This window comes from Hermetia illucens, chromosome 5 (assembly GCF_905115235.1).
Source record: "Hermetia illucens chromosome 5, iHerIll2.2.curated.20191125, whole genome shotgun sequence".
NCBI classification, from domain to species: Eukaryota; Metazoa; Arthropoda; class Insecta; order Diptera; family Stratiomyidae; genus Hermetia; species Hermetia illucens.
The window spans coordinates 34,655,176-34,682,056 of record NC_051853.1 but is presented as its reverse complement, the minus strand read 5'-3'; the positions used below and the strand labels follow the sequence as shown (position 1 = coordinate 34,682,056).

At 39.7% G+C, this 26,881-nt stretch overlaps 1 protein-coding gene across 2 annotated transcripts in view; it reads right to left on the bottom strand.

Annotated features, from left to right (window-relative positions):
• Positions 1-5,850: 5,850 nt before the first annotated feature.
• The window catches only part of LOC119657093 (transmembrane protein 132E), a 282,989-nt gene continuing 261,958 nt past the window's right edge, over positions 5,851-26,881 (bottom strand). Inside the window, exons 5-17 of one of the 2 annotated variants that reach the window (XM_038063846.1) lie at positions 23,723-23,948; positions 23,309-23,452; positions 22,869-23,074; positions 22,580-22,733; positions 22,367-22,519; positions 21,678-21,925; positions 21,361-21,550; positions 20,687-21,293; positions 20,444-20,621; positions 20,248-20,383; positions 15,996-16,455; positions 15,583-15,857; positions 5,851-9,644 (exon numbers count right to left, since the gene is read on the bottom strand). In XM_038063846.1, coding sequence (XP_037919774.1) covers positions 9,630-9,644; positions 15,583-15,857; positions 15,996-16,455; positions 20,248-20,383; positions 20,444-20,621; positions 20,687-21,293; positions 21,361-21,550; positions 21,678-21,925; positions 22,367-22,519; positions 22,580-22,733; positions 22,869-23,074; positions 23,309-23,452; positions 23,723-23,948 — 2,992 coding nt within the window. In that variant the 3' untranslated portion in view covers positions 5,851-9,629. The remainder of the gene's footprint in view (positions 9,645-15,582; positions 15,858-15,995; positions 16,456-20,247; positions 20,384-20,443; positions 20,622-20,686; positions 21,294-21,360; positions 21,551-21,677; positions 21,926-22,366; positions 22,520-22,579; positions 22,734-22,868; positions 23,075-23,308; positions 23,453-23,722; positions 23,949-26,881) is intronic. The other variant, XM_038063848.1, reaches the window with a different exon arrangement.

Genomic DNA, 26,881 nt, shown 5'->3' with positions numbered 1-26,881 from the left:
CAATCAACGTGCCCCTCTTTCCGTTCCAAAACGGAGAAAACACCACACCACACACCACCTGTTCCCTTCATCAGTGCTGATAGGTCTTCTCTTGTTAGTTTGTTAGCACTGATGAAGGGAACAAGTGGTTTCCGAAATATCGGTATTTCCAAGATCAATAAATATTATTAGCGAATAGAAAAAAAGCAAGTTTTAATTATTTCAAGAAATTGGGAAACCTAGAGCTGTAATTGCAGGAATAGTTGGGAAATTTTACCAAAATTAGACCCCGGCCTCACGTCTAACACTTTTGTGAGCAACTTTCAGAGAAACTCTGGCAACTAAGAAATCATTTTCAACGGTTACTTAGGAACGCAAAAAAACAGAATTGGGTTGCCTCTCATTGTCACGAAATCATTGGAAAATGGAAGAAAAATCTTTGAACAGAGGAATGAAATTTTCAACAGGCTGTGAAGGAGAAAGACCACTGGAAAGTTGCAGTATATTACGTGGAGGGAATTCAATGGTCTGGGTTTCTTTTAGTAACGAGGAATCTGGAAAATGGTAATCATTCGGGTAGAGAAGGAGATTTGAAACTATCACAGGAGTGAGGTATTTATTCTGGCTTCCGACCGCAAATTTTGTTTTCCAATGAGGTGACGTCCTTAAGCATATTTCATTTTTGAGTAAATAACTTACTAATAATAATAGCTTCCCCAACCTTCAATTTCTTCTCTACAAAACTAGTAGGCGATGACCTAAATAGGGCGTGAATTACGAAGTCCTGGAGTTCTACTGTACAAAGATGATACTAGCTATTTTATTTCAAATCATTGTCCTGCTTTCGAGATTCGTGACCTACCTAATTGTTTCTATATATATCATTCTAATAACATCAAAACACATGCTCAATTATTTAGAAATGTTTCCGTCAAGTCTTTCTTTAGCAAGGTTACAACAAAAATGTTAATAATATGTCATTGTCATGAGTCATACCTTTTACTGTATATACACTGAAAGCGATTAGCATTTTTACCAATTGCCGCGCTCCTTCGAGATGTTAACTTGTATATAAAAGAACGTTTGATTCATTTATATAAATACTGAAGTGAGGACCTGAATAAATTTTATGTAATTTGTCACTTTTCTGAGAAGCTCTTATTTAGGTCATTAATTTTGTTGCTTTTATATTATTTTTTCATTCATTCATTGTAAGTTTCCGAAAGTTAGTTTTTTTATGAATTAAACAAAAAGTCAAACTCATAATTAATAGGAGGGTAGGCAATGAAAAATCAACTGACACAAGAAAAAGAATCAGCCATAACCAATTGCAATGTGGCTTGTGATACTAACATAAATACATGTCCAGTAGGTACCGGAAATTGATCATTTGAAAAGACCGCTTAAAGGGATTGCCAAAATTGTTTCTGTCGCATCTTTAGTTGGTACAATTGTTTTCTATGTAGACGCAAATTTTGAGCGGAATCTTTCATTTAGTTCTGCTTAATTTTGTCAGTTCATCTCAAGGGTGTTTTGCCATTTTCACTATTCATAAAAATGTTGAACCAATTTGTATCAAATTCTGTAATGCAATAGGAACTTCGTATGCTCAATCGCTGAAAATATTACAGAAGACTTACGAGAATGCAAATTTTTCAGATGAAACGTGCATTTGCGTGGTACAGTGGGAGGGGCTGCCACGCTCTGATCGGTCACTAACGTCTTACCTTGATAAAGTGAACGACATGGTGACTGAAAATCGTTATTATAGTTGTCAGAAGTAATTGGAGAATTTTCTTCTGAATCGATTTGTACCATTTTACAGGATTGTTTGGGCTTGGTGGTTCGTTTGCCTAATTCCGAATGATGTGAAAGCTCAATTGTGTTGAGGTCACTGAAAATATCCCAGAACGAATCAATCCCGACCACTGAAACGCAGATAAGTGGGGATGAGATGTAAGTTTACGAGTGTGACGTACAAACCATTCAACAAGCTGCAGAAGGGTGCCTTCCATCAGCCGGAATCGCGAAATAATAATTGGCAGTGAGAACTAAAGTTAATTCCGGCAACTGCCTTTGAAAAATAATTCCATGGTTGCATTATTTGTTAGCATATGTAAATTATTTTGGAAATGGCCTACTTTGAAAGAAATGCGGTAAATTTTCAACGAATAAGAAATATTTTCTGTTTTATTGCCTTATTGCCGGCACTTTTTCACAAGAATATATTTACGCGTCACACAGTCTTCGAAGTATTACCAAACATTTGAAGGAAGTTTTCTTGCAATTTACAGATGAAAATTTGAAAATTTTGGTGGAAACTTGATAAGCACATTAAATATTTTCAAGAAAAGAAAACTTGTATTGAATATATAAACTTTGTGTCATGCTTCTTGTCAATGGATTCAAAAATAAATGATATGTGGAAAGCTATGCTGTACGAACTTCTAGGGGGGAAACCCGGACTGGGGACGAAAATTATGTGCGCCCCTTGAAATTGCACAATGCATCTAATTGCTGGTATCTGTTCTGGCCCTCCTCTGAGTCCAGGAAAATCACTCTCTTTCCCGACTCTTCATGACCGGCTTATATGCGCGTAGATTTAATATAATTTGCTAAGTATAATGGCTCTCATAGAGCAACATTTCGGTTTGGAAGAAATTAAGACCACGAAAATCTAATTTCATTTCTTCGCCGTAGACAAATTTCTTATTTTCAAAACTTGATTCCCTTTAATTGTTACATTCGAATTTGATTGATCTAAAATATTTCTGGGTTGATTTTCACGGAATCCACCAGATCAGCACGAGCAGGACCTTTGGTAATAAACACAGCAAACGTATTTAGCTCTATGGGAGCACCTAAATGAGTAGAGGAGATTAAATATGTTTTACTTAAGAGATTGACTTTAAGGCGAGTTGCCGATGTAAAGCGGATATTGTTGAAGGGTTATAGTGTCAATGAAATAACGGTAGAATGCACACCAGTTTCAGAAATATGGCTTCTGAAATGATTACCAAGAATCCAGACTATAATTGATTGATTGCATCTGGTTGATAATTCGAGAATTATGAGTACGAAATAGCACACTATTTTTTTTGTTCTTTTGTGATGAATATGCCGTAGGGAAGGTGCTGGTTCACTGAAACCAAACATTGATATTAATACCAAAGAAAATGCAACACTAATTAGTGCTTGGCAATAGCAAAAGTACCCGTTGAATTAGGTGCAGATTCATTGAAACCTAAAGGAAATAATGAGTTAATGCAATAGTCGCGTTTTTTCGGGTTAGTTGCGTCCGGATAAACAAGACGAAAGATGCACGAAAGAGGGTTCTATGCGATTTGCCGAATGAAGAAAGTGTTATTATTCATATTCGATTCGAAATGATTAAACGCATTGAGAGGGCAATAGCGATCAGGCAATGGATGACTCAATTAAGCAATGCAACAAATGCTAAAACCGATAGAACATTCATTTCTTTTGAAATATGACAAAGCTGGAGGTTCCAAATTAAACATAAAATTTTGAATAGAAAGTGCCGATATCCGACACCGTAAGCCAAGCTTTTCTTGGAATTTAATTTATTATTTTCAGACAATCTGTGTGAATTAAAAACTCGATGAGATGATTTTTTTCAAAGCGAGACCGGAGAATTTTACAGTAATAAGACCGTACTCAGGCTAGAACACGGCAACTACATCGCGGCAGGATCAGTAAATGGTCGGCTTCTTCCACGAAAATCCTGATGATTCCCTCCGAAAATGTGTCGAACAACTTGGCAGATGTGGAGCATCTTGAAAAATCGTCTCACGTTCGCAAAGTATCTTTTGGCATGGATTCACATTGAAAAACGAATGATGTGGTCAACCGATTCGGATTGTAGCAGTCATTTTGAAAAAAAAGAAGTGAACATCTTTACAGAATAATGAATGCATGGAGTCGAATGTGTACATCCGAGCTATTTGGAAGTCATGCAGGGGTGCCTAACTGTAAAATGGCAGCTGCATAACTCTCAGCACGTCATCATCCTAGAAAAACTGACACAACATTTAAATATCCATCAGTCATTGTCACAGACGATCAGTTTGCCATGATTCTGTCGTTCAAACTGATGCCAGACTGATGAAATACTGATCGTATAAGATCAGCCATGTAGATGCTTTTGTGGGGGTTGTCGTATGAGCAGTTCTCCTTTCGAACTGAATCGCCCAAAGAAGCGTGCAAGTTTTCGGCACTTTGGATATTTTTGAACACCGAAAGAATAGTAACCAATACGCTACTGCGGTAGAGAATATCGTGGTTAGCTTTTGCAGATAAATAATGACCCGAAGTAGCTTTTGGAGATGAACAATGACTCAAAGTCAATTGTGCATATCATGGAAAGAGGAAAACCGGGTCTCGGCAATATTTTGGTAGCCACATTTGGATTCGTTTGGGCTATCTAAGAGGACTTCGTTTCACTAAGTTAAAGTACGCTTGAAGGAGCTATAATTCGTACAAGTAATTTCGTACATAACGATTGGATGAGCGGAAGATTTTCAATTGTCACTGATGAACTTGAAGAAAAGCCGAGAATACGGTTTAAAGTCATCGTTAATTGACCTTGGATGAACTTTCTGCAAGGTTGTCCACAAAGTTTTCGCACAAATATTAATGTGACAATTAAAAAGCAATTAGCAGACAAACCAAAACAGCAGGTACAACATGTGATATCCCAATGGAAAGGTCAGAGTCCTAACTATAAAATGCATGGTAAATTATCCTTGAAGGATCAGTGTTGTGAAGGATCAGTGTTGTGAAGGATATTCAAGGATAAACATGGAATTCGACAAAGTACATTTTCGTCATTGCATTTTGTACGAGTTTCAAATGGGGACGAAGGTGCCGAAGGCGATTGAAAATTTGTCGAAGGTATTCGGTGAAGGAAAGGTAAAGCGCAGGACAGTTTACGATTGGTTCGAAAAATTCTACAGCGGAGACCTGACACTTGAAGATGAACCTCGCTCAGGAAGACCCTATACGATTGACGACGATATCCTGCGCAACAAACTGGAAGCGAATCCTTTTCTTTCGACACGTGTGCTTGCAGAGGATCTCGGTGTATCAAAATCAGGAGTAGCAGTAGCCATTACGCGTCTTGGATATGTTTTGAAGAGCACAAAGTGGGTACCGCACGAACTGACTGAGCGAAATCTGGCCGATAGAGTGAGAATTTGCTCCGCTAACCTTTTACGGAACGAAAACGACCCTTTTTTGAATCGATTGGTAACTGGCGATGAGAAATGGATTGTGTACGAAAACGTAGCGAAGAAACGAGCCTACACTCATCGAGATCAACCGGGTCCATCGGTAGCAAAGCCGTCTATTCATCAGCAGAAGCGAATGCTCAGTATATGGTGGGACGTTCGTGGCCCCATACACTACGAGCTTTTGGGACCAAACGAGACCATTACCGCCGATAAGTACTGCGAGCAGCTCGACAGATTAAACACCCAGCTACGTTCGAAACGACCAGCATTGGTCAACAGGCGAAATATTGTCTTTCATCATGATAACGCCCGGCCGCATACATCTTTAACTACTCAGCGAAAATTGAGTGAGCTTGGCTGGGAAGTTTTGAGTCATCCTGCGTATAGTCCCGACCTTGCTCCTTCTGATTACCATTTGTTCAGGTCCCTCCAACATTTTCTGGATGGTAAAAAAATGACTTCTGAAGCTGACCTCCAAAGTGCACTTCGCACGTACTTTGAGGGGAAGGGGGAAGAGTTTTATAGAGGGGGGATTTTGAAGTTGCCCGATAGATGGAGGGAAGTCGTATCTAATGGAGGCAATTATATATTAGATTAAATAATTAAAGGTTTTTATAAACTTATCTGCTGAATTCTGTCTTTGATTTGTGCGAAAACTTTGTGGACAACCTGATATTTTCGAAAATCTCCAAATATTCGCTGCACAGAGCAATCATAGAAATCCTCGCATATTGGAAACAATCTGGGAGATGGGTCCTAATCCGGCTGATAGAACAACCCTAGTTAAATCTAGTGCGAACCTCCAAAGGGTTTTTGCTATATAGTCTATGATAATGACTTTCTCCAATCTAGTGTGGTGTTGATTGGAGCGGATTAACCACTACAACCCTGAAACCAAAAAACAGTGTCGACAGTGGCATTATACTTTTTCAATTTCCGCCAAAAAAATCGAAACCACCGTATATTAAGCCTAAAAAATCATGCGGGTATGCTGATTAAGGGGATATACATACGGCACAACAATGCCAGACTTCACACGGCCAACGCCACAAAGCAAATCTTGGATCTGTTTGGGTGGAACATTTTGAACAGATCCTCGTATTCCCCTGACCCGCCACCTTGAGATTATCATCTGTTCATTTCTATGACGGTGTTCATGAATGGAAAAATGTTTCCATCGGACAGCGAGATGAAGGGCAGGCACAAAAAAATGTTCCCCAGCCTCACCACTTGCATCAAAAGTGATGATGACTGAACTATGTTGAAGAATAATTTACAAACAATTGGAGTGACGCAAAAAATATGCGAAATGGAAAGTCGGGGTAGACTGCCCGGCTACATTACTTCCACGGTCTCCAAGGGCTTGCAAGTAACTTCATTGCTTTTGAGCGAAAATAGAGGAGATGCGTCGAACATGCTAAAAACTGGTGAACTCATGAAATATTCAGATAATCAAAATTGAGGGTTTAGATCTAATAAAGTATGCGGATTGGTAGTCAAGTGGATTTTTTGAGTTTTGATGTATCACTTTAAGCTTATTTCAAATGGTCAAACAATAAAGTAGATCCCTATTCACTGTTTTCAACCCTGTATACATATGAGCGGCAGTAAGTCGTAAGTACGTGGCATCAATCATTCGAGAAGCATGATGCCGTCAAAACGTGAGTAAGACGAATGAACGAAACTGAATAAGTAGAGACAATGGAAGGTTTGCCAAAAGGAGCATATACTCCAAATGATTTCCTAGGCAGGTTAAACTTAGTTACTATCGGCGAAATCAGAATGAAGAGTCATCAGTTCAGTTCTGTTTCTAAGCACAAAAATCCTCACAGTCTTGAGTGCAAGTTTTGCTTGTATTGTATTGAGCTTTTTGGTGCCAAAGTTAATTGGCAAGGAAGCATAACAAAGCATGTTGAAGATGATTTAATTTGCCAAATAGAGTCCATATTAATTCGGCTAGTTTATACAATCTTAAATTTAACAGTTACGATAATGGTTTTTTCAAAAAATGTCTTCGGAAGATGACATAATAAGGTCCTTCCTAGATAATTGTAGTCTTAAAAGATTGTTCTACACACAGAATAACCATTGTGAATAAAATTTTCTAAAAATAAATAAAATGTTTTGAAAATGATATTCAAGCCAATAGCATTGTATTTTCCTTAAAACACAGCGGATCTTGTGATGGTATAGTGGATTCATCGAACACCGAGAAAATTTTCTTATCCTCAAGAATGATGCGGAAAAGGTTATTATATTTATGATCACCATCTCCGCCTTCGCGCAAACACGTATGTGAAAAAAAGACGACAAGAGCATAATTTGTCCTTATGTATCCTTCATTTTAAACTTTTGTTTTCCGAGCTAATTTTGCATAGTCTAAACATGTATTTAGTTGTGCATATCCAATCTCCACCATAAAAATAAATATTCAATTTTCACTTGGGTTAAATAAATAGAACCAAAATTTTGAATAATTTGATACAAATTTAGTTCATTTTGTTTAAGAGAATTGTCACTTTTAAAAATCACATTTCAGTACTTCTACGTAGCAATAAAAATGGTTGAATTAATTGAATTTTAATGAATGTAAAATGGACTGTGTTAAACTCATTTTGTGGGCTAACATCTCTATTCATCTCTGCGTCTTATTTTAATAATATATTATACATTTCGTGTGTGTAATATACGACTCTTAAACTAATCAACAATAAATAAAGTTTATAATACAATATTCAGACAATAGAAAGTATAAAAATGTATAAAAAACGATTACTTTCTTTCATTTCATTTTCTATTGATGTGTACAACGCATTTATATGTAATATATTTGCTTAAATTTTCGTATCTTTCATTTATTTTTCGTATTGTTTGACTAGAATAACTGTACAAACTGATTCATCAGATGTCCGTCTAATATTGTTTTGTTATTAATGGCAACAGAATTAATATTAACCAACATTTTTATATCATCACAGGTTTTCATCGTAAATGGCTGCTACCAGTTGGACAAATGGTGTCAACAACAAAACGACAATATTAACGACTGTGAAAGATTCAGTTCCAGGAGCAGTCAACAGCAAGTAGTTGAGCTTTAAAAGGGTTTCGAATAAATAGGTGAAATAAATAAAAGAAAACATTTTATTCTACAATTGAAATGTCCCATTTGAGATATAAATTGTCAAAATTCGTTATGTAATCTAAGGAACTTCCGTCTCGATGATACTCAATGTTGGTCACGTTAAATCCTTCTTGTTACTAAAAATCTGTGGATATTAGTAGTTTTACTTTCCTTCTCTTACTACAAACAAAAGGCAAAGTATTCATGATTCCTAACTTTTAAAACAATAAATATTGAATCTAACTTTATATGGAATTGGAACGAAAACAGGATGAATTAATGTTATTCGTAATGATATGAGATAAATTTTCTTTCTAATTGTGTTTATTTGGTTTAGCATGTTTTGTTTTTGTCCTCGTCATATTTTATTTACCCGAATACGATCACTGCAAAGTCGCAAAAGCAAGGCTGTGGTTCTGTTGAATATATCTATGTATTCATTTAGTTTAGGTTTTGGTTTATAGTTTCCTCAAATATACATTTCCTCGTTGTTGTTAACGGATGTACGTTTGTCAGATTACGCTATTCTTATTTTTGTAATGGCGGTGTTCTTTCCTTGTTTGTTTGTTGTTATTTATGAGTTTACACACATGCAATTGTTAGAATGTATATGTGCGTGGTAAGTACGTATTAAACAATTATTCTTTGAGAATTTCCCCCGCGCAATTCAGCGTCTAGTTGTTCTTCAATTAACACACAAACCTTTTCAACAATATCTAATCGTTTTAATCCCTTAATCACCAACATATGGTCTCCTGAAATCTGATTTAGTTTTTCAGTTTCACGATTTTTTTTTCGAATTTCATTTAACTTAATCATAGCTCTTTTTTCTTTCTCTAGATATTACAAATATTAAATTATATTGATTATGCCGTGTAATATAATTTAGTTCTTCCAATTAATTGCCATATTTACCTCAAAATTGACCATTGATCATTGATTTCTCTTTAAACTTGTATGCCGACAACGACGACGACAATGATAACATGTTTTTAATAACAGTTTTCTATACTAGTTATTAAATATACATTATACAGATACAACACATCAGGCGAAATGAATAGTAAAATATCTGAATGAAACGATAAACGAAACGGAAATATTTTAGAGCGGACGACAATTTAAGCATACGATTCGCTCAATTGATCTAGGAAAAATTCGAAATTCGAATCGGATAGACTGATTGTTGGGTCGGGACTCGGTGGTAGCGCCACGTTACGATATTGCTGTTGAAATGTTGATAGTATTTCGCGGATCTTTGCAATGATCTCTTGAACTCAGGCATTTGACTCCTGTAAAGAGGGAGAGAGAAAAGTTTGTTTAAATCAAACGATACAAATTAAAATTTGCTATTATCATGGAATAAATTGTAGAGATTTATATATTGGCATCAATCGCTCTAACAAACCATTACTGTATTCTGCCAAAACCCCGCCACGTTATTCACATAGCATGGTTGTCCAAGCATAGATAAAGCAGGAGAGTTTAAGGTGACATTTCTCAGTAAAACTGGACGCTTCAGGTATGAACGGTTTTCTGTATTTCTTATATAAAAACATTTGAGTGAACATTTGTCCAATTAGTACCTAGCACGTAATGAGATGACTACTTTTCAGCTCCCACCTTCTGCCTTTTGCATTAAATATCAGAACTGAGATCTGCTTTGAAAAGTACTAATCAAGACTTTTCATTTGATATCTCACATGACTATATCCCGTAAAAAAATTTACATCTCCTTTTTGACTCCACCTCTTAAATTCCACGTAGAACGATGTACTTGTATGCGTGGGCGATAATAATTCCCACATACTCACCAAATTTGATGTCAATCGGTATAACCGTTTCTGAGAAAAATGCGTAGGATAGACAAACAGACAGTAAATCAATTTTCTTAAGGCTTTGTTTTACACTCCTCTCCAGGCTCTCCAAGAGGTAAGTCTGTCGTCTACCAAGACTGTTAGTGGGTGGTCGCATCCTCAATGAGGTGATTCTACTATTAACAAAACGCTACGCATCTAGACCGAGGAGTCGAAAAACATCTACCCTAATGCAGGGTGCCTTTTGAATAGTTTGCAGTCGGGATAACTGACTGCATTCGAACGATACCTGGTTGTATCAATGAATAAGCTCGACTGGGGGCTATGGCATGGCCAACCTCCTAACCCTCATACTTGTGGGAGTGCATCCATTAAAAAATATTAAAAAAATCAAACAACAAGCAATCGAACTGGTTTAGGACTATAGCCCCCAAATTGGGGGCACACATGGTGACATTCTACCTCTCCAAAGCCGCAGTGATTGAGGCGGGGGAATTTCTGCGTCTTATCATCATTCAAAACATGCATCTCCAAATTCGATTGTGGACAGTTTTTAGCAGCAAAGGGAAGGGCGAAAGTAAACTCCTCACAATCAGGTTAGATAACCGATCCGTAGAAATAATAAAACATCAGAACTGACTCGGAAGTCTTGGAAAAACTCGAGAGGCAGTCGTGGCATCAGGATACTTCCCCAGGAGAAGACACTCGGATCCTACCTAATTAATCGTTAGACTGATGAAGTTCTGTGATAGGAAGGTGCTACAACTTCTCCTCGCCTGCAATGTCAACACAAACCATGAGAGCTGGGGGAGCAATGATATCAATTGAAGAAGTGAGTATCTTCTTGAATTTATCCTTAGCAATAAATTAGAAAGCGGTCAAAGGGTAGCATAAGTCCCAGAGCGAAACGTGGGATGGTACCCACGATGGAGCATAAAACCTGGGAAACGTCTGCTCAACCGACACCAACAGCTCGAATGGACAGGATGGATTTCAAAACGACGAACCCGGCAACGACAACGGATAAACGATTTGCGTATTTTCTTATGGAACGTAGGCTCCCTGTACAGATCGAATGCTGCTGAGCAGCTAGCCGATACCTTGTCCCAATATAAGGCTGATGTGACGGCGTTGCAAGAGATGCGATGGACAGGGACCGGTTTCCTGGAGAAGAGCCGCTATATATATATATGGTATATTAAAGCGGCCATCCAGTAAACCATGTGCTGGGAGTAAGTTTCTTAGTCGCCAAAAAATGGAACCTGCTGTCATCGGCTTTGAAAATATAAGCGAAAGGCTATGCATTCTGCGTTTGCGAGGCAAGTTTAGAAATATAAGCCTCATAAACGTTCACGCCCATAGAGAGGAGACTGCAAAGTCGAAGAAGGATATCTTCTACGAGCCAGTTGAGCGGACCCTCGAAGCTTGTCTCTCATACTTGGAGATTTCAATAGTCAAGTAGGGACGGAGCCCGTATTCAGGCGATACGTTGGGTTGACCACGTGCTGATTGAACGCCGCCATCTCTCAGCCTTGATGAATGTCAGAACATGTAGGTGAGGCAATATAGACTCGGATCACTATCTCGTTGGAATGGTGCTCCGAACTCGAATTACGACACCACCTACAATCCCCCCTGACAATCAGGTGAGAGTGAATACTGAAGCCATCCACAACACAGCCCTCCGTGACCCCTATAAGAGGAAAATGGATGCCGCAATAACCGCAGTCAACAGAGATCCTGGAGATGAAGCCTCAACAAATGATCTTCACAACCACCTGAAGAACGTTATCATTGATTCGACCACAAAGACACTTGGCCCCAGTCGCAAAAAAATCGAAACGGCTGGTTTGACGATGAATGTAAGCTAGCTATGGAACGGAAGAATGCCGCATTCTCGGAGAACGCGGGCACGCGCAGAGACTTATCACGAACTCCGTCGAGCGGAAAAGCGACTTCACAGACGGAAAAAGGAAGCATGGGAGAACCAGCAGGTCTGTGAACTCGAAAAGTGCAGGGAGCAACCGTACCAGGTGCGGAAGTTTTACCAACAAGTCAGCAGGATGAAGCCTTGCAGACCTCGATGCTCATCCTACCGAGACAAAGAGGGAAATCTGATTTCCGACAGAATGGGCATATTGGAGCGATGAGTTAAGTACTTTGATGAGCTACTGAACAACCAGAACATCGGCGAGCTGGAGGTCCCGCCAACTGAAAACGACGGACAAATACTGCCACCACCAAGTATAGGAGAAACAGTCCGCGCAATTCATCACGTTGCTGAGTACCATCTATAAGATATTCTCCACTATCTTGCTAGGCCGGATAGCCCCATACGCCCACAACATCATTGGCCCATACCAAAGAGGCTTCACTCCAGGCAAATCAGCAACAGATTATATTTTCTCTCTGCGACAAGCGATGGAAAAACTGTTGGAATATGGACATTAGTTTAACCATCTATTCATAGACTTTAAAGCCGCCTATGATAGCATGTGTCCGGATAGCTGAGTGGTTAGAGCGCAAGGCTGTTGTACGGTAGGTCGCGGTTCAAATCTCACTGGTGGCAGTGGAATTTGTATTGTGATTTGATGTCGGATACCAGTCGACTCAGCTGTGAATGAGTACCTGAGTCAAATCAGGGTAATAATCTCGAGCGAGCGCAATGCTGACCACATTGCCTCCTACAGTATACTGTAGTGTACCGTTACGGTCTTGAATAAAGTGCTCTAATACACTTCAAGGCCCTGATCCAACATGGATTGTTGCGCCAACGATTATTATTATTATGATAGCATAGCCAGGGTAAAACTGTAGACGACGATGAGAGAAGTCGGTATCCCGACGAAATTGATAAGACGGACTAGGCTGACCTTGACCAATGTGCCAGGTCAGATAAAAGCAGCAGGATCACCCTCAAGACCATTCGACATCGACAGTGGTTTATGACAAGGGGATGCCTTATCATGCGTCTTCTTTAACCTGGCCCTCGAGAAAGTGATCCGTGATGCCGATGTAAATGCAAGAGGTACGATCCTCTTTAAGTCCACCCAACTATTAGCCTATGTTGACGATACCGACATCATGGGAAGAATGATCCAAGATGTACAAACTGCCTTCATCCAGATCGAGCAGGCGTCGAGAGATCTTGGGCTGCACATCAATAAATCTAAGACAAAATATGTGGTGGCAACGTCAGCACAGAAAACCAACCAATCAACAACATCAAACTGTTCCGCTCGAAACGTCTCACAATAGAGGCAAAGCTCTTACTGTACAAGACTATGATCTTACCAGTCCTCATGTATTCCTCGGAAACTTGGGTTCTTAGCAAGAAGAATTGCGAACTCTTGGCCGCGTTCGAGAGAAGAATCCTCCGAAGAACTTTTGGCCCCCTGCATGAGGATGGACGATTTCGTAGCCTATATAACGACGAAATCTATGAGCGATATCATGACCGTCCGGTTGTGGATAAAATCCGGCTCAATAGGTTACGGTGGGCGGGTCACTTAATCCGTATGGATGAGAATGATCCCACCCGGAAAGTCTATAAGGGCAATATCTATGGTAGAAAAAGAAGACGAGGCAGACCCTGCCTAAGGTGGAGCGATGGCGTAGGCCAGGACGCCAGACAGCTTTTAAGGATATCGAATTGGTGGACCTCGGCGCAAAACCGGGATGTCTGGAGTTATTATTAAGGCAGGCCTAGACCGGATACCGGTTGTTGCGCCGTTGATGATGATGATGCCAGCCGATTTTCAACATGCAGTTTCGAGAAAAGCGCATTTAAAAAGTAGAATGCGATTTTTATCCATAAAATCTTAACTGACCATTAATCTGCTATACCTAGTCCATAAACCTTAGGTTTCTTGAAGAAACACATGTATAGCCTTGGCTTCAATTCTTGTCGCTTGTCGCAAAAAAAAAAATCCGATTCCGCGAATCCGACACACGGGATGACCCCCTTAACTTGTACCTTATCCTGATGCTTGTATTATACAGTAGGTTTTCAAAAGGAACATTTTTATGCACCTCATTCTTCCTTGGTGAAAAATATGCTGTACGGGCTTACTTCTTTAGTGGCAGCAAAAGTTATTACAATAACATGCCATTGTAATACCAAGTTGATTCATAACATGCATTACACCACTATAGGTATCATTGAGATAAATGACTGCAATTTTCGCAGCAATATCGAGGACAGCTTCGCTACTGGAAACAGATTCAGGGCCCTTGACCATACCATCGCCTTAGTGGCTCACTTTTGTTTTACGTTAGTGATTCATTTTTATTTTACCAATTTACAATAAGGTTTTATTGCTTTACTGGTCCAGCAATATCAAATATAGTATTTGGCATTGCAAGACTATCTTCGCAATTACTTTCATGTTTTTTATTAGCTTTCATATCAAGCACACCGTGAACTCCCTCCTTCGGGGTGTAAATCATGTTGAGGCTTCTCGTTCTTAGAAATTTATGATAAAGTGTGGCTCAAATAGATTTTTCCATATCCTCAACTGAGTTGTTGTTTCGAATCTAGTTGTTGTTATTCTAGGATGAATATTTAACTACTAGAGACAACATTGATAATCCATAACACATTATTAGTCATCAAATAGACTCTTAAGTTAAATGGTGAAATTAGCTCCTAAATTATCTGCAAATCGACACTGGGACTTTAGGCACATTAAAAAAAAAGTGGTAAAAAAATCACAAACCTTTAATAACAATCTCCCAGTAATTCAATCTAATTCAATTAATTCGAAATATACACCGGAATTTCAAATTTATCGAACTCCACAAAAAACTACAAATTCTCATTCCCAACACAATCGGGCACTGAATTTCTAATTCTCTTGTCTAATCCAGACATTTTCCAATTTCCTTTTTCATTTTGATCTAAGGAAAACCAGAAAACCCCTCACACTTATGTACGAGGCATCTGAAATTGAGTTCTTCCAGTTTATTACCTCTTTCATGGATTCAATGTGAACGTTATGAAATTTCAAAATCGGGTGCTCTGTACGAAACTGTCGTCATTCTTTGAATCAATGGAGACGATAATATCATTAATAAAGAGGACTACACGTATTCGATTACAATACATTTCGTTGGACCAAATCAAGATAAGTGGACTTTTCGTAGCAGAGTTGAAATTTTTCAGAGGATAATAGACCTGATTTATCCTACAATAAATGTTGTTGCTCTGTATAGTGAACCGAGGTATCTGACCTTCCAACATGTACAGTGGCCACTTCATACAAGGAAGCCTACCATACGCAGTAATTGTTGAATACTAAATTAATCTAATAATCTCTTTTTGAATTAATAAGCACTGCTTTCAATACAGGCTTAATGGGAAACATTTCCTCGTGGATGTAAGCCTGGCAAAATTAATAGATTTATTACTCACCTTCAGATTGTCGAAATAGTGCATAATTTGTTCATAATCCATGTCGAGATCATCGAGTCCTAAACTTTCGCCTGGACCGATATCACCATCTGCAGTACTCGAAAACATAGGATTACCCACTACAGTCGCTCTTTTCACCTGATGTTTCCGTGATATTTTATCCTCTCCAGGAGGTGTAATGAATCCGCCATTATCGTCGGAACTTGAATTCACTGTTGCATTCTGTGTTGCTGGTATGTGTCTTTTGTGCCTTCGTTTTACTTCTTTGCTTTCATCTAGGAAAAGAAAGTAAAATGATTTGGAAATTAAAGATATCTTTTCGATTGGATCAAGCTTCTTAAGACGTAAGATTAAAGATATGCTATTAAACTGATCTGTTAGAACTAGAGAAGTAGGGAATGAAGCTGACTCACCTCCTGGTTTTGAAGCATTCAACTGAATATCTTCTTGCTGTTGTGATTGTTTATCATTATTGTGATTATTGTTATTATTTGTTACACTTAATGGTTCACGTTTCGGTGTAAGTGAATCAAATTGAAAAGCATTCTTCTGTTGTTGAGCTGCACTTTCCACCAGCCTCTCGGCCATATGCAGTTCATTCGCGTCAGGATCATTGCTATTCATAGCAATGGTTTCTGATTCGCGTTCACTTTGCACAGGACTAATTTCATGTGGTGAAAATGTTTGCTCTGGAGAGTTCTGATTGAAGAATGCAAGATTCAATTGTTGCTGAGTGAGATTCAAATGCTGATCTGTCGGTCGGTCATAGGAACGAATTAAATCAACACTGCCATGAACCTGAGATCTACGGTGATTGATGTGATTTGAGTTACGATGATGCTTGTGATGACGTCTGGGAACATTGTGGACGTCCTGAAATAGGAGAAAAGAAGAAAAGCATTTCAGAAAACCGTCAACTATAGCTTGTAGACTGAATCATTGGTAGGATTCATATACAGTTGCGAAGAAATAGCGATGTAGACTTGACGTTAATTTTAATTATAATATTTTTACTTCTCAGTATTTATTTTTGTTTCCAATTGTACGGGATGTATATTGAATGACTATTTTGTACTCAGCTGAAAAGTGTAAGCAATCAATCAAACGGTTTCTAGGGAATGGCATTTTAAATGGTTACGTTTGATTTCCCGGACGAAGAAAATAATAGAGTGCTAAGGGTTTTCTGCAGTTTAAATTTATATTTCGTTCACAAAATATACTTTTAATGAAAAAGTAAGAATATTTTATTGATTTTGATTAGTTTTGAGTCAAAAAATATTGTTATTATTATAATGGTGGGACGTGGAAATCACTGCATCCCAGAGAAAAGGGAAATCATAAAAAAATATGATTGAGGAAGGAAAAAAGTACTAGGAAATTCGGCGTCCTTTGTAGTGGTCAGCGAAAATGATTGCAAATGCACTCAAATTCGAAAGTAAGCCTGAAACTCGAAGTAGGAAGCGAGCAATATCCCCTTTGTTAGTGAGACGATTAGCCCGTTGTAGCAAGAGGAATCCTTTCATGACGGCAACTCAACTAAAATGATGTTGGAGTTATGGTTCAAATTGTTCGCCTAATCTCCGGCGAAAGAATAATTTGAAAGCTCGAAGTCCGAGAAAAGTCCCTCTGCTCAGTAAAAGGCAAGTAACGGCACGTTTACAGTTGGCTAATCTATTTAAGTTGGGAAATCGAGAAATGGAAAAACATTTTATAGTCTGATGAGTCCAAGATTGTGCAAAGGGTCCCCTAGCTACATAGGACGCCCACCTCATTTCGTCTTTGACCCCAAATATATTGTAAAAACAGTTAAGCACGGCGGTTCAAGCCTTATGATGTGGGTTTGCTTTTCATTCCATGGTGTAGGCCCAATATATTGGATAAAATCAACGATGGACCAAAATGTTTATGTCTATATACTAGAAAACATCATGCTGCCTTACGCCACTGACGAAATGCTGACAAAATGGGTCTTTGAGGAAGACAACGACCCCAAACACACGTGCAGAAAAGCAAAGAAGTGATTCTAGGACAATAGGGTGGAGGTGTTGAAGTGGCCAGCACAATCGCCAGACCTCAACCCTGTTGAGAATTTATGTGCTGAGATCAGGAATGCCGTCAGTATTGCAAACTCCTACAACAACAACGGGCTTCGGCTCGCGGTACAAGAATCGTGGTGTGCCATCCCCGTGGACCGTTGTCAACATTTGTACGTAGCCTGTTATGTCTATGCATTAAAATGTCAGACTACTCACTTTAGTGTGATATTGATATTTAGTTGCAGTAAATTTACAGGGCAAAGTCAACTTTGAGCTACTAAAACTTTGTTAGTAATAGTATGATTTTGATCAAACTTGGGGATAATATGCTCCATATTATATTCTATGCTGCTACCCAGAGTTATACTCAATTTCCCCAAAAATATGGGAATATACTATTATTAACTTAATTTGAGAAGATATCGATATGGAGAGTATTTTGAGGTCTGGGCACCGTATAGAGGCAGCTTCGTGATTTTTTTTAGATTTTTTGGTTGGGTAGTTTCTGAGAATCGGTCCGTTAAAGAAATCATCACTTTCCACCCCTCGCACACCCCGCCTTTCTAAAAAATCTAAAAACTAAGACCGGATTCGAAAAGTACTAATCAAGACCTTTCATTTGATACTCAACATGACTATATTCGATGAAAAAAATTGTATACCCCCCTTTTAAATGTATGGGGACCCCCTCTAGATCTCAACGTAGAAGGATATCACTCACTACATGTCTGCGGTCCACAGTTTCCACCTTCTCACCTTCCTGTCAATCGGTATAGCCGTTTCTGAGAAAAGTGCTTGTGACAGACAGACAGATAGACAATAAACCGGCGGGCCTGGACGGAGTACCGAATAAGGCCCTTAAGCTTGCCGTGAAATCCCGGCCGGACATGTTCGCTGAAGAATAGATCAACCATTGATGCCATCAAATTGGTTACTGGCTTGGCCAAAGATGCAATCCACGGAAAGGGTAGTACCAGCAAATATTGCGTGGTAGTAAGCCTGGATGTGAAAAATCCATTCAATTCGGCCAATTGGAATCTAATACGCAAATCCCTAGCGAAGGTAGGTATTCCCGCCTATCTCGCTGCTATCGTCGATAGTTACTTAACTGAAAGGAGTCTCTGGTATGACACCGATGACGGACCCCAGGAGTACGTTGTTTCCGCAGGGCTCTGTATTGGGCACATCATGTACAACGGTGTACTTAATCTTCCCCTTCCGGAGGAAGCCACAGTGGTGGGTTACGCTGACGACGCTGGTTGTTGTCGCAACGCATCTCGAAGATGCTGAGTTATACTCAAGCGAAGCAATCAGGCTTGTCAAATGCTGGTGAGAGAGCTCTGGGCTGACGCTTGCGGAGGAAAAAACGGCAGCGGCCCTCATCACTAAGCGCCGGAAGAGAAATTTCGCCTGTGTTAGAATCGGGAATCATATCATCACTTCCTAGCCGACCATCAAATACTTGGAGGTGGTGATAGACAGGAAGCTCAGCTATAAGCAACACGTACAGTATATTTGTGATAAATCATCCACTGCTAGTATGGCCCTGGCGAGGATGATGCCAAACGTGGGAAGGCCACGGCATACCTCTAGGTTGCTTATAGACAGGGTGATGATTTCAATCATGCTGTATATGACCCCAGTTTGGTGGGAGGCGTTGCGGATGTTAGTTAACATTAGCAAACTGAATGGAGTCTACAGGAGGACAGCTCTGAGGGTATGCTCTGCTTTCAGTACTGTCTCAGATGATGCAGCAATCTTCATCTCTGGAATGATGCCGATTGACATCTTGGCAGATGAAATGGCGAATATATACCATGCGAAGCCCATCTGTCCCTTATTGCAGACGAAGGACGCTGAGAGGGAGAGATCCATTAATAGATGGCAAGAGCGGTGGGAACGCTCGGGAAAGGGTCGGTGGACTCAGATTAATTATAATCTCACCCAGTTTCTCACGGGGCATGGAGGATATCGCCAATACCTGCACAGATTTAAATTGGAGATCTCACTCGACTGCCCAAATTGCGATGGAGTCCCAGAGGACCCCAGAGCATGTACTCTTTCACTGTCCGCGATTTGTGGAAGAAAGGATGAATCTAGAGGAGACTCTAGGAGAGGTGCTGGTACCAGAAAATCTGGTGCCGAAATGCTAGCACATCAGAGAATTGGGATGCGGTCAACTCCATGATCGCATCTATCTAAAACAAACTGCGAAAGGCAGAGGAGAGGATAAAGGCGCGGTCACGTTCGCCACGTATAGAAGAAAGGTGACTAAACTAGAGTGAGCTGACTCCGGCCCCTTATGGTGGTTCCGCGGGGCAAGGAGTCGGAGGTGGTTTTAGTGGGTAAAAATCCCACACGCTATTTTGCTGGATAATTTTTCTGTTATTTCAAAATAAAAAAATAATAAAAGTTGAATACCAACTCAGACTCATAATCATTTGACTTGCCGTCAACACTCACCGCTATTATTTTTTTTACAGCTTTATATATGATCAAGTAATTGTATTTACAAATTGAACGAAAAACAAGTCAAATTAAATTTGATATGGCCGCGAAAAGTTTTTGATGATAATAGAATTAATATGGGAGAAAGTATAAAGTGAAGGAAAAATCATTGCAAAATTACCTTTTCAGTGTTAGGATTCACGTTTGCGGTTACACCGACATTTCTGTGTGGTGGTACTGGTGGCCTATACTCCCCTTCATTTCCATTAGTGCTTTGACGACCGTGCGGTGGAATTGGAGGAGGGACATCATTGTCGCTAAATAGGAAATGAGAAACAGATGCATAATTTCAACTGCGTCATTTAAATTAAACTTACTTCACGATAGTTCTTCGGTCAGTTTTACTATATGTGGATGAATCAACTATGCCGTTTGTATTCACATATGGTCCTGGCATCCGATTTCCATTATCAAATGATGTTACAGGGATAAGTGCGTCATCTGGGTCAGCATAATTTAAATTCATGGGGTTGCTAGTTATTCGTATGCGTGAGTCTAGTAGAGAGTAATTAGAGAAAATGTTAACATATTCAAAGCTAATGTGTAAAGTTGAGGTTTACCTCGTTGATTTTCTAAAATATTTCCATTTTCTGTGTCCTGAATCATAGAGGAACGGTCCAATGTCGATCTTCCCAACCAAACCCAATCATGAGCGTTGGTTGTCGATTCGCGCGGTCGACGTGGTTCACGTAAAATTCCATTTGTTGTGAAACTGTCTTTGTTTCCATTTTCCAATCCCAACTCGGGTGAGATTGGGCGAAATTTCGATGCATACACCACACAAGATATCACGAAGACAATTATGGCAAAACAGAATGCTGTGAGGAGAACGTACATTCCAATTTCCATAGAAGTCATATCGCCATGAGGAAGAGATTTATGTCGGATTCCGTCTAATGGACTCAAACCACCGCGATGTTGTCTGGCTTGAACAGTTGGCTCGTGGTTGCTATCGTCTTTTAACGGAATGCCAATGATGTCGGACAGGTCGCCCGAGTCTCGAGGTCCTTTTCTCTCACGTCCAGCAATTCCGTCGTTTTGGACAGTGTCTGGCTTATGTGCATTATCGGCAGAGCTGAAATCGACTTGAACGGACGCTAGAGCACTAGCCAAAAGTCCTGGATTCGGTTTTGACTGGAACGAGGTATGTAATTCGAACTTGAACCACTGGTCGAACAGCAATAGGGACGTGACAATACAAAGCTGCGGTAAATTGAATAACAATATGTCTTACCTTTGAGAGTGGCAAGCTACGCCTCAAGCGACACTGCTCCGAGAGCAACAAGTTTACACGTAACAAATCACCATTACCTTCGCCCACAGCAATAACACGAGGGTGATGTGATGCTAGCATCGGGGCAAATGCCACAACTTCTGTATCCAAACTTTCGACTAGCAGGAAATAGTCGTCAACTGACACATCCCTATCAAAAAGAAATTACCTCATAGAGAAATTTGTTGGCATACAATGGGAGGAAAAACATTTGATTGTATATTTATGTAAGTACATGTATTATATTGTACAAAGCATCCTATTCTACAATTCTATACCTCAAGGGCGTACGCGTTCTGTCTGAAAATTCCAAATCGATATCTAATAATCCTTCCTGATATTGGGCAGTTAGTCGTCGCGTAACTGATGTTTCGGCCACATATCCATTCTCAATCCCACTGTCCGGAGTGATTTGTAGCTGTAGACCCGAAACGACACGTACAATAAGTCTGTTCAGACTTACTTTATCGCTTCCAACACGTATTTCCTTCGCGCCAATTACTCGTCCTGTTATTGGTGAAAGAACCTGCAAAGTGGGTACGTGTGAAAGCATGACACATGTATGATAGGCATTTTATTGCATTTATTGTTGTCTTCAATTGGGAAAGTCGAACTTTAATCAGCAACATGTCGTTTACGTGGACCGATAAAGTTTTCTTTTTCCAATGAGATAGATTCGATTTTTTTTTTAAATTATTAAGTCGAAACTAAGCGTTTTGCTTTCTTGATTTCATTTTATGGTCTGGACTAACAGACTATCATCATTAAGAGTCGAATAAAATGATTTATTTAGCCCAAACTTTCTCTGATGGGTCCATAAAGTGAAATTAAGGGAGTCCATGCCAACTAGTTGGTTAGAAAGTATTTGTATTGCGTAAAATTATCAATATTGGGCCTATTTTAAAATTAAATTGGATAAAACTTTTCCCTTCATCTCAATTCTATCATACATAAATCACAAGCCCACCTGAACTTCTGTCCGCCCCATTGATCGTCCTTGAACAATGCCCTTATTCAGAGTAGCTATTTTTGGATCTGCAACTCGTAACAACGATTGAACTAGGTCAGTCACTTGTAATCCAGTTCGACGTGAAATCAGATGACTAATCCGTCCAGAATCCTATAAAAATATGCATTTTACATTAAAAACATGGTGAGCAGATGAAGGATTTCCATTTACTTGATCTTTGGCCAAGAATTTTGCATAAACTTCAACTGGACTCTGTTGATAACGTGCTCGACAGATTGTCTTCTCTGCACCTAGATTGTTCATGAAGTCGTCCGTATGATGGGTCCAACGTTTTCTTCGTCGTCTATTGATTTTACCATGAGGACTGCAATAGCGAGATTTGGAATTGGGCCAAGGGTTAATTGATATAAAGTGTAACGTATTTAGCATATGTTTGAATGGAGAGTAACTTTTTGATTATCTCAGATCCATCCATCAAGTTCAACAATTTCCAACTTACTTAAAATGATGTTCGTCGGGTATTTTCCATCCTTTAATCTGAGAAAGTCGAGAATCGGCCACAAACACTTCCAATGGAAATTCAGGCATCCAAACGATGAACTTGGCGACCCCGACATAGGATCCGTACTTTACAATAATCGATGCATTTGATGAACCTCGAATCTCTGACCCATCAACGTAAACTGAGCTGCATGATGATGAAACCTATAAATAAACCAAGGGAACGGACATTTTCGATTAAGTAATTCTAAGACTTGAGAAAGAAAAAGGGCTAGGGCACCCGGCCATTCACTGTGCTGGCCAGCCAATAGCCAAAAGTGCAATCAATCCATTCAACTCGTCCCTTGGCAAGTCGAATGCACTTAGGGCTTTGACAGGGAATGGCTGGTGGAGTTTCTTACTATGGCTATGCAATGCAATTGGATTAAATGGACCAACCTTAATTACACTTTCATCTTCAGCGTGACATGAACTTTGTAGAGTAACATCGGCAACTTTGCCCGCCTGGGAAACGATGAAAACTTTCATTGCTTGCGACACTTGTCGGCCAGTCAGAACGGCAGTGTTCATTAATTCCCAATTCTAATTAAAGAGATAATTCAGGAAAACAGTTAATGAGATGAAAGGAAAGAATGTCTTAAAGGACTAAAAAAATCCAGAAAGAAATTTCGCAAGAACGGAAAGAGCTTTTCAAGCAACATAAAGAAGACATTAAGCTTAAAATTGCTTCCTTAATCGCTTTCGTGGGAGGACATAAGATCTTTGTGTTCGTATGTTTTCTAGCTTCTTGCATAGTTTTCCTCTGAATATTTTTGCTTCCTGTTCATGAAGGAGTTTTTCTCTGTTGGTTACCTTGGCGATTGGTAAGACAGCTTGTATATCGTCTTTGTTAATTTCCAGTTTAGCAATTATTTTCTTACGCGTCTCTTCAGGTGTCGAGCCCGTTGTCTCGGGTGATGAGTCTTTGAGTTTTGGTGCATCGAAAACGTAACTTACGGACCAGATAATTTTTCCGCCGTCCCAGTTTTCCTTTGTGTCGTTTGCAACTTCGAGAAGCCACGAGAAAACTTCGACGAGTCTGAAATAGATACAAAAGATGTATTTGTTCAATAAGGAGGATAAGATGCTTTGTAAGGTAGTAGTCAAACTTTTCATGGAAAGAAAGATGATGATGACTTCGATGGAGAAGTTTCTCTAGGACTGAATGGTGAAGTATTTATACTTTGATTTGGCAAAAGTCATTATTTCGGTTCACTTCAAACTAAGGTAAAGTTATAGTTTGTTCTGGAGAACAATAAATAAATGGGTGGACGCTAATGGATTAATAACGAGATAGAAAAACTAAAATTAATTCTTAAATATTTTAGCTGAAGATTTCTATGATACTGTCTTTTATCTCTCTTGGTGGCGGCCATCTCATTCTAGGTCAGACGGGAAGTGGAAGGAAAAATATTGCAATTATAACATTTCAAAGGAAAAAATTGCTGTCAAAACTACTGTTGTGGCGCGCGAGGATGTTAAATGATTTTACGGAGTTCCACAGAGTTTGAAAATGAACGTAGTGGTCGAGTCGAATATACTTTTCCAGATTGGAGAGCACATTTTTTTATTTGGGGATTGAACCTAAATAAGAAGATAAGAAGGCGTAAGGATGATAAGAGGATGTAATTTGGGAGCATGTAATTCAAGTTTTGTTATCGAAAGGACAAAAAGTAACTAATGAGGTCAGGATAAGAGCTCATTGTACTCACTGATGGGTCGAGATTGATCCATTGTATTGGGAGGGAAGTTTACAATGAAACTCATGTATGTCATGTGTAACCAATGTACCGACGACTACGGTTTCGTTTAGGGTAGAGGCAACTCAAATGTTGCCTTACCTTTGCGTGGTTTGCGTATTATGAGTTGCCTTTGCACTGAACGAAATCGTAGTCGTTTGTATATTTTTTAAACTTTGGCTCTTGTTCTTCATCCTTTGTTCCGTTCACAAGCCTCTCGCAGTTTTTCCACGTCGGTGCAACCCCAAATCGATCGCGTATATCCTCCTCGTGTCCGGATAGCTGAGTGGTCAGAGCACAAGGCTATCGTACGGAAGGTCGCGGTTCAAATCTCACTGGTGGCAGTGGGATTTGTATCGTGATTTGACGTCGAATACCAGTCGACTCAGCTGTGAATGAGTACCTGAGCCAAATCAAGGTAATAATCTCGGGCGAGCGCAATGCTGATCACATTGTCTCCTACAATATACTGTAGTGTATCGTTACGGTCTTGAATGAAGTGCTCTAACACACCTCAAGGCCCTGATCGAATATGGATTGTTGTGCCAACGATTATTATTATATCCTCATTTCAGATGTGATCAAAACGTGTCACGCCACTAGTCCAACGCAACATCTTCGTCTCCATTACTGCAAGACGCCGTTCATTGTCTTTTATAGTCGGCCAACACTCAGAACCATAGAGAGCGACAGGACGGACGACATTGCGGTAAATTTTAGATTTGAGACGTTCGTTGATACGTCGATCACAAAGAACACCAGTTGTGGAACGCCACTTCATCCAAGTTGCGTTAATGGGTGAAGCAATTTCGTAACGCAGCTCTCTGATAGCATTGAGCCGTATTTAAATCGCTCAGTTCTAGCCAGGTCACTGTCGCTGACAGTAATTGTGCCTGTTTCATGGGCATCTGTCGTCAAAAATTCAACTTTATTCAGATTCAATCTGAAACCATGTTGCATGAGGCGATCATTCCGTTCTTGGAAAAGTTGCTCGAGATCATTTTTGCTATTAGACACTAGGAAAACATCATCTGCATAAAGCAGTGTGTAGGGCGCTGGACGTTGGATATCCCGTGTGACGGTGTCCATAACAAGAACAAAGAGGAGGGGTGAGAGGACGCTTCTTTGATGAACACCAACAGAGACACGAAGTAGTTTTGATACTCCCGCCACACTTTGAACTTTACTTTTCGGATCGTAGTAGAGCAATTGAACCCATCGCTCGAGTTCTTCTGGCACTAAGTGTTGCCGTAGAGCATACCAGATGCCTTCGTGTGTCACACGGTCAAATGCTTTCTCCAGATCCACAGACAGACGGACAGACAGACAGACAGACAGACGGTAAACCGATTGTGTAAACACAAAACCTTAAAAAGGAATATAATCTTCGTAAGCTTTTGTTGATACATCTTCCATCCAGTTTGCCTTTGCGTACCTTATCAGAGTGGATCCAGTAAATACGTATAAACAAACAAACAAATGCCGGGAATTCAATATCGATGTGCATCAGGTCTTTGTAGATTTCGATGAGGATTACGACTCATAACATACAGTATTAAATAATGTTCAGCTTGGAATTCCCACCGAAATAGGTACGAATCTCGAAATTGACAGTAAACAACACCGGTCCCCAAGTTAAGATCTAAGAAGAGTTGACAGAGAGATTCAGCACAAACTCGAGTTTGAAGCAAGTAGACAATCTCGGTCCCACTCTTCTCAATATAGTTCTGAAGAATGTAATCCGAAGGATGCCCATCGACACAAAATGGGTACTACTAGTAAAATCAACTTTGCTAGTAACATACGTGGATGATATTAGCATTATACCATACTCAATACCCGAAGCTACAGCAACTTTTCTAGATCTGGAGTCGATGGCAAAGGAAGTTAGATTAAGGACCAACGAAAATAAAGCAAACTATTACCAGGCAAGAAAATCAGCACAAAGAGAACAAAATATGACGATAGGAGAATACGACTTCGAATGTATGGCCAGTTTCATATATCTTGGAGTACTCCTGGAAAAGACGGCAAGGGAGACGACAAAATCTGAAGGCGAAGAAGTTTAGCAAAAAAAGATTTTTTATTCGGTTCTTCGAATTCAGAAATAAAAAAACATACACAGGAAAAGCAAATTTCCATATATGAACCTGTGTTAGTTAGTTTAGTTTAGTGGAGGGAGCCGCAGCTTCCACGGAGATCGCCCATTCATCGGCCTCTCGCCGATGACGTT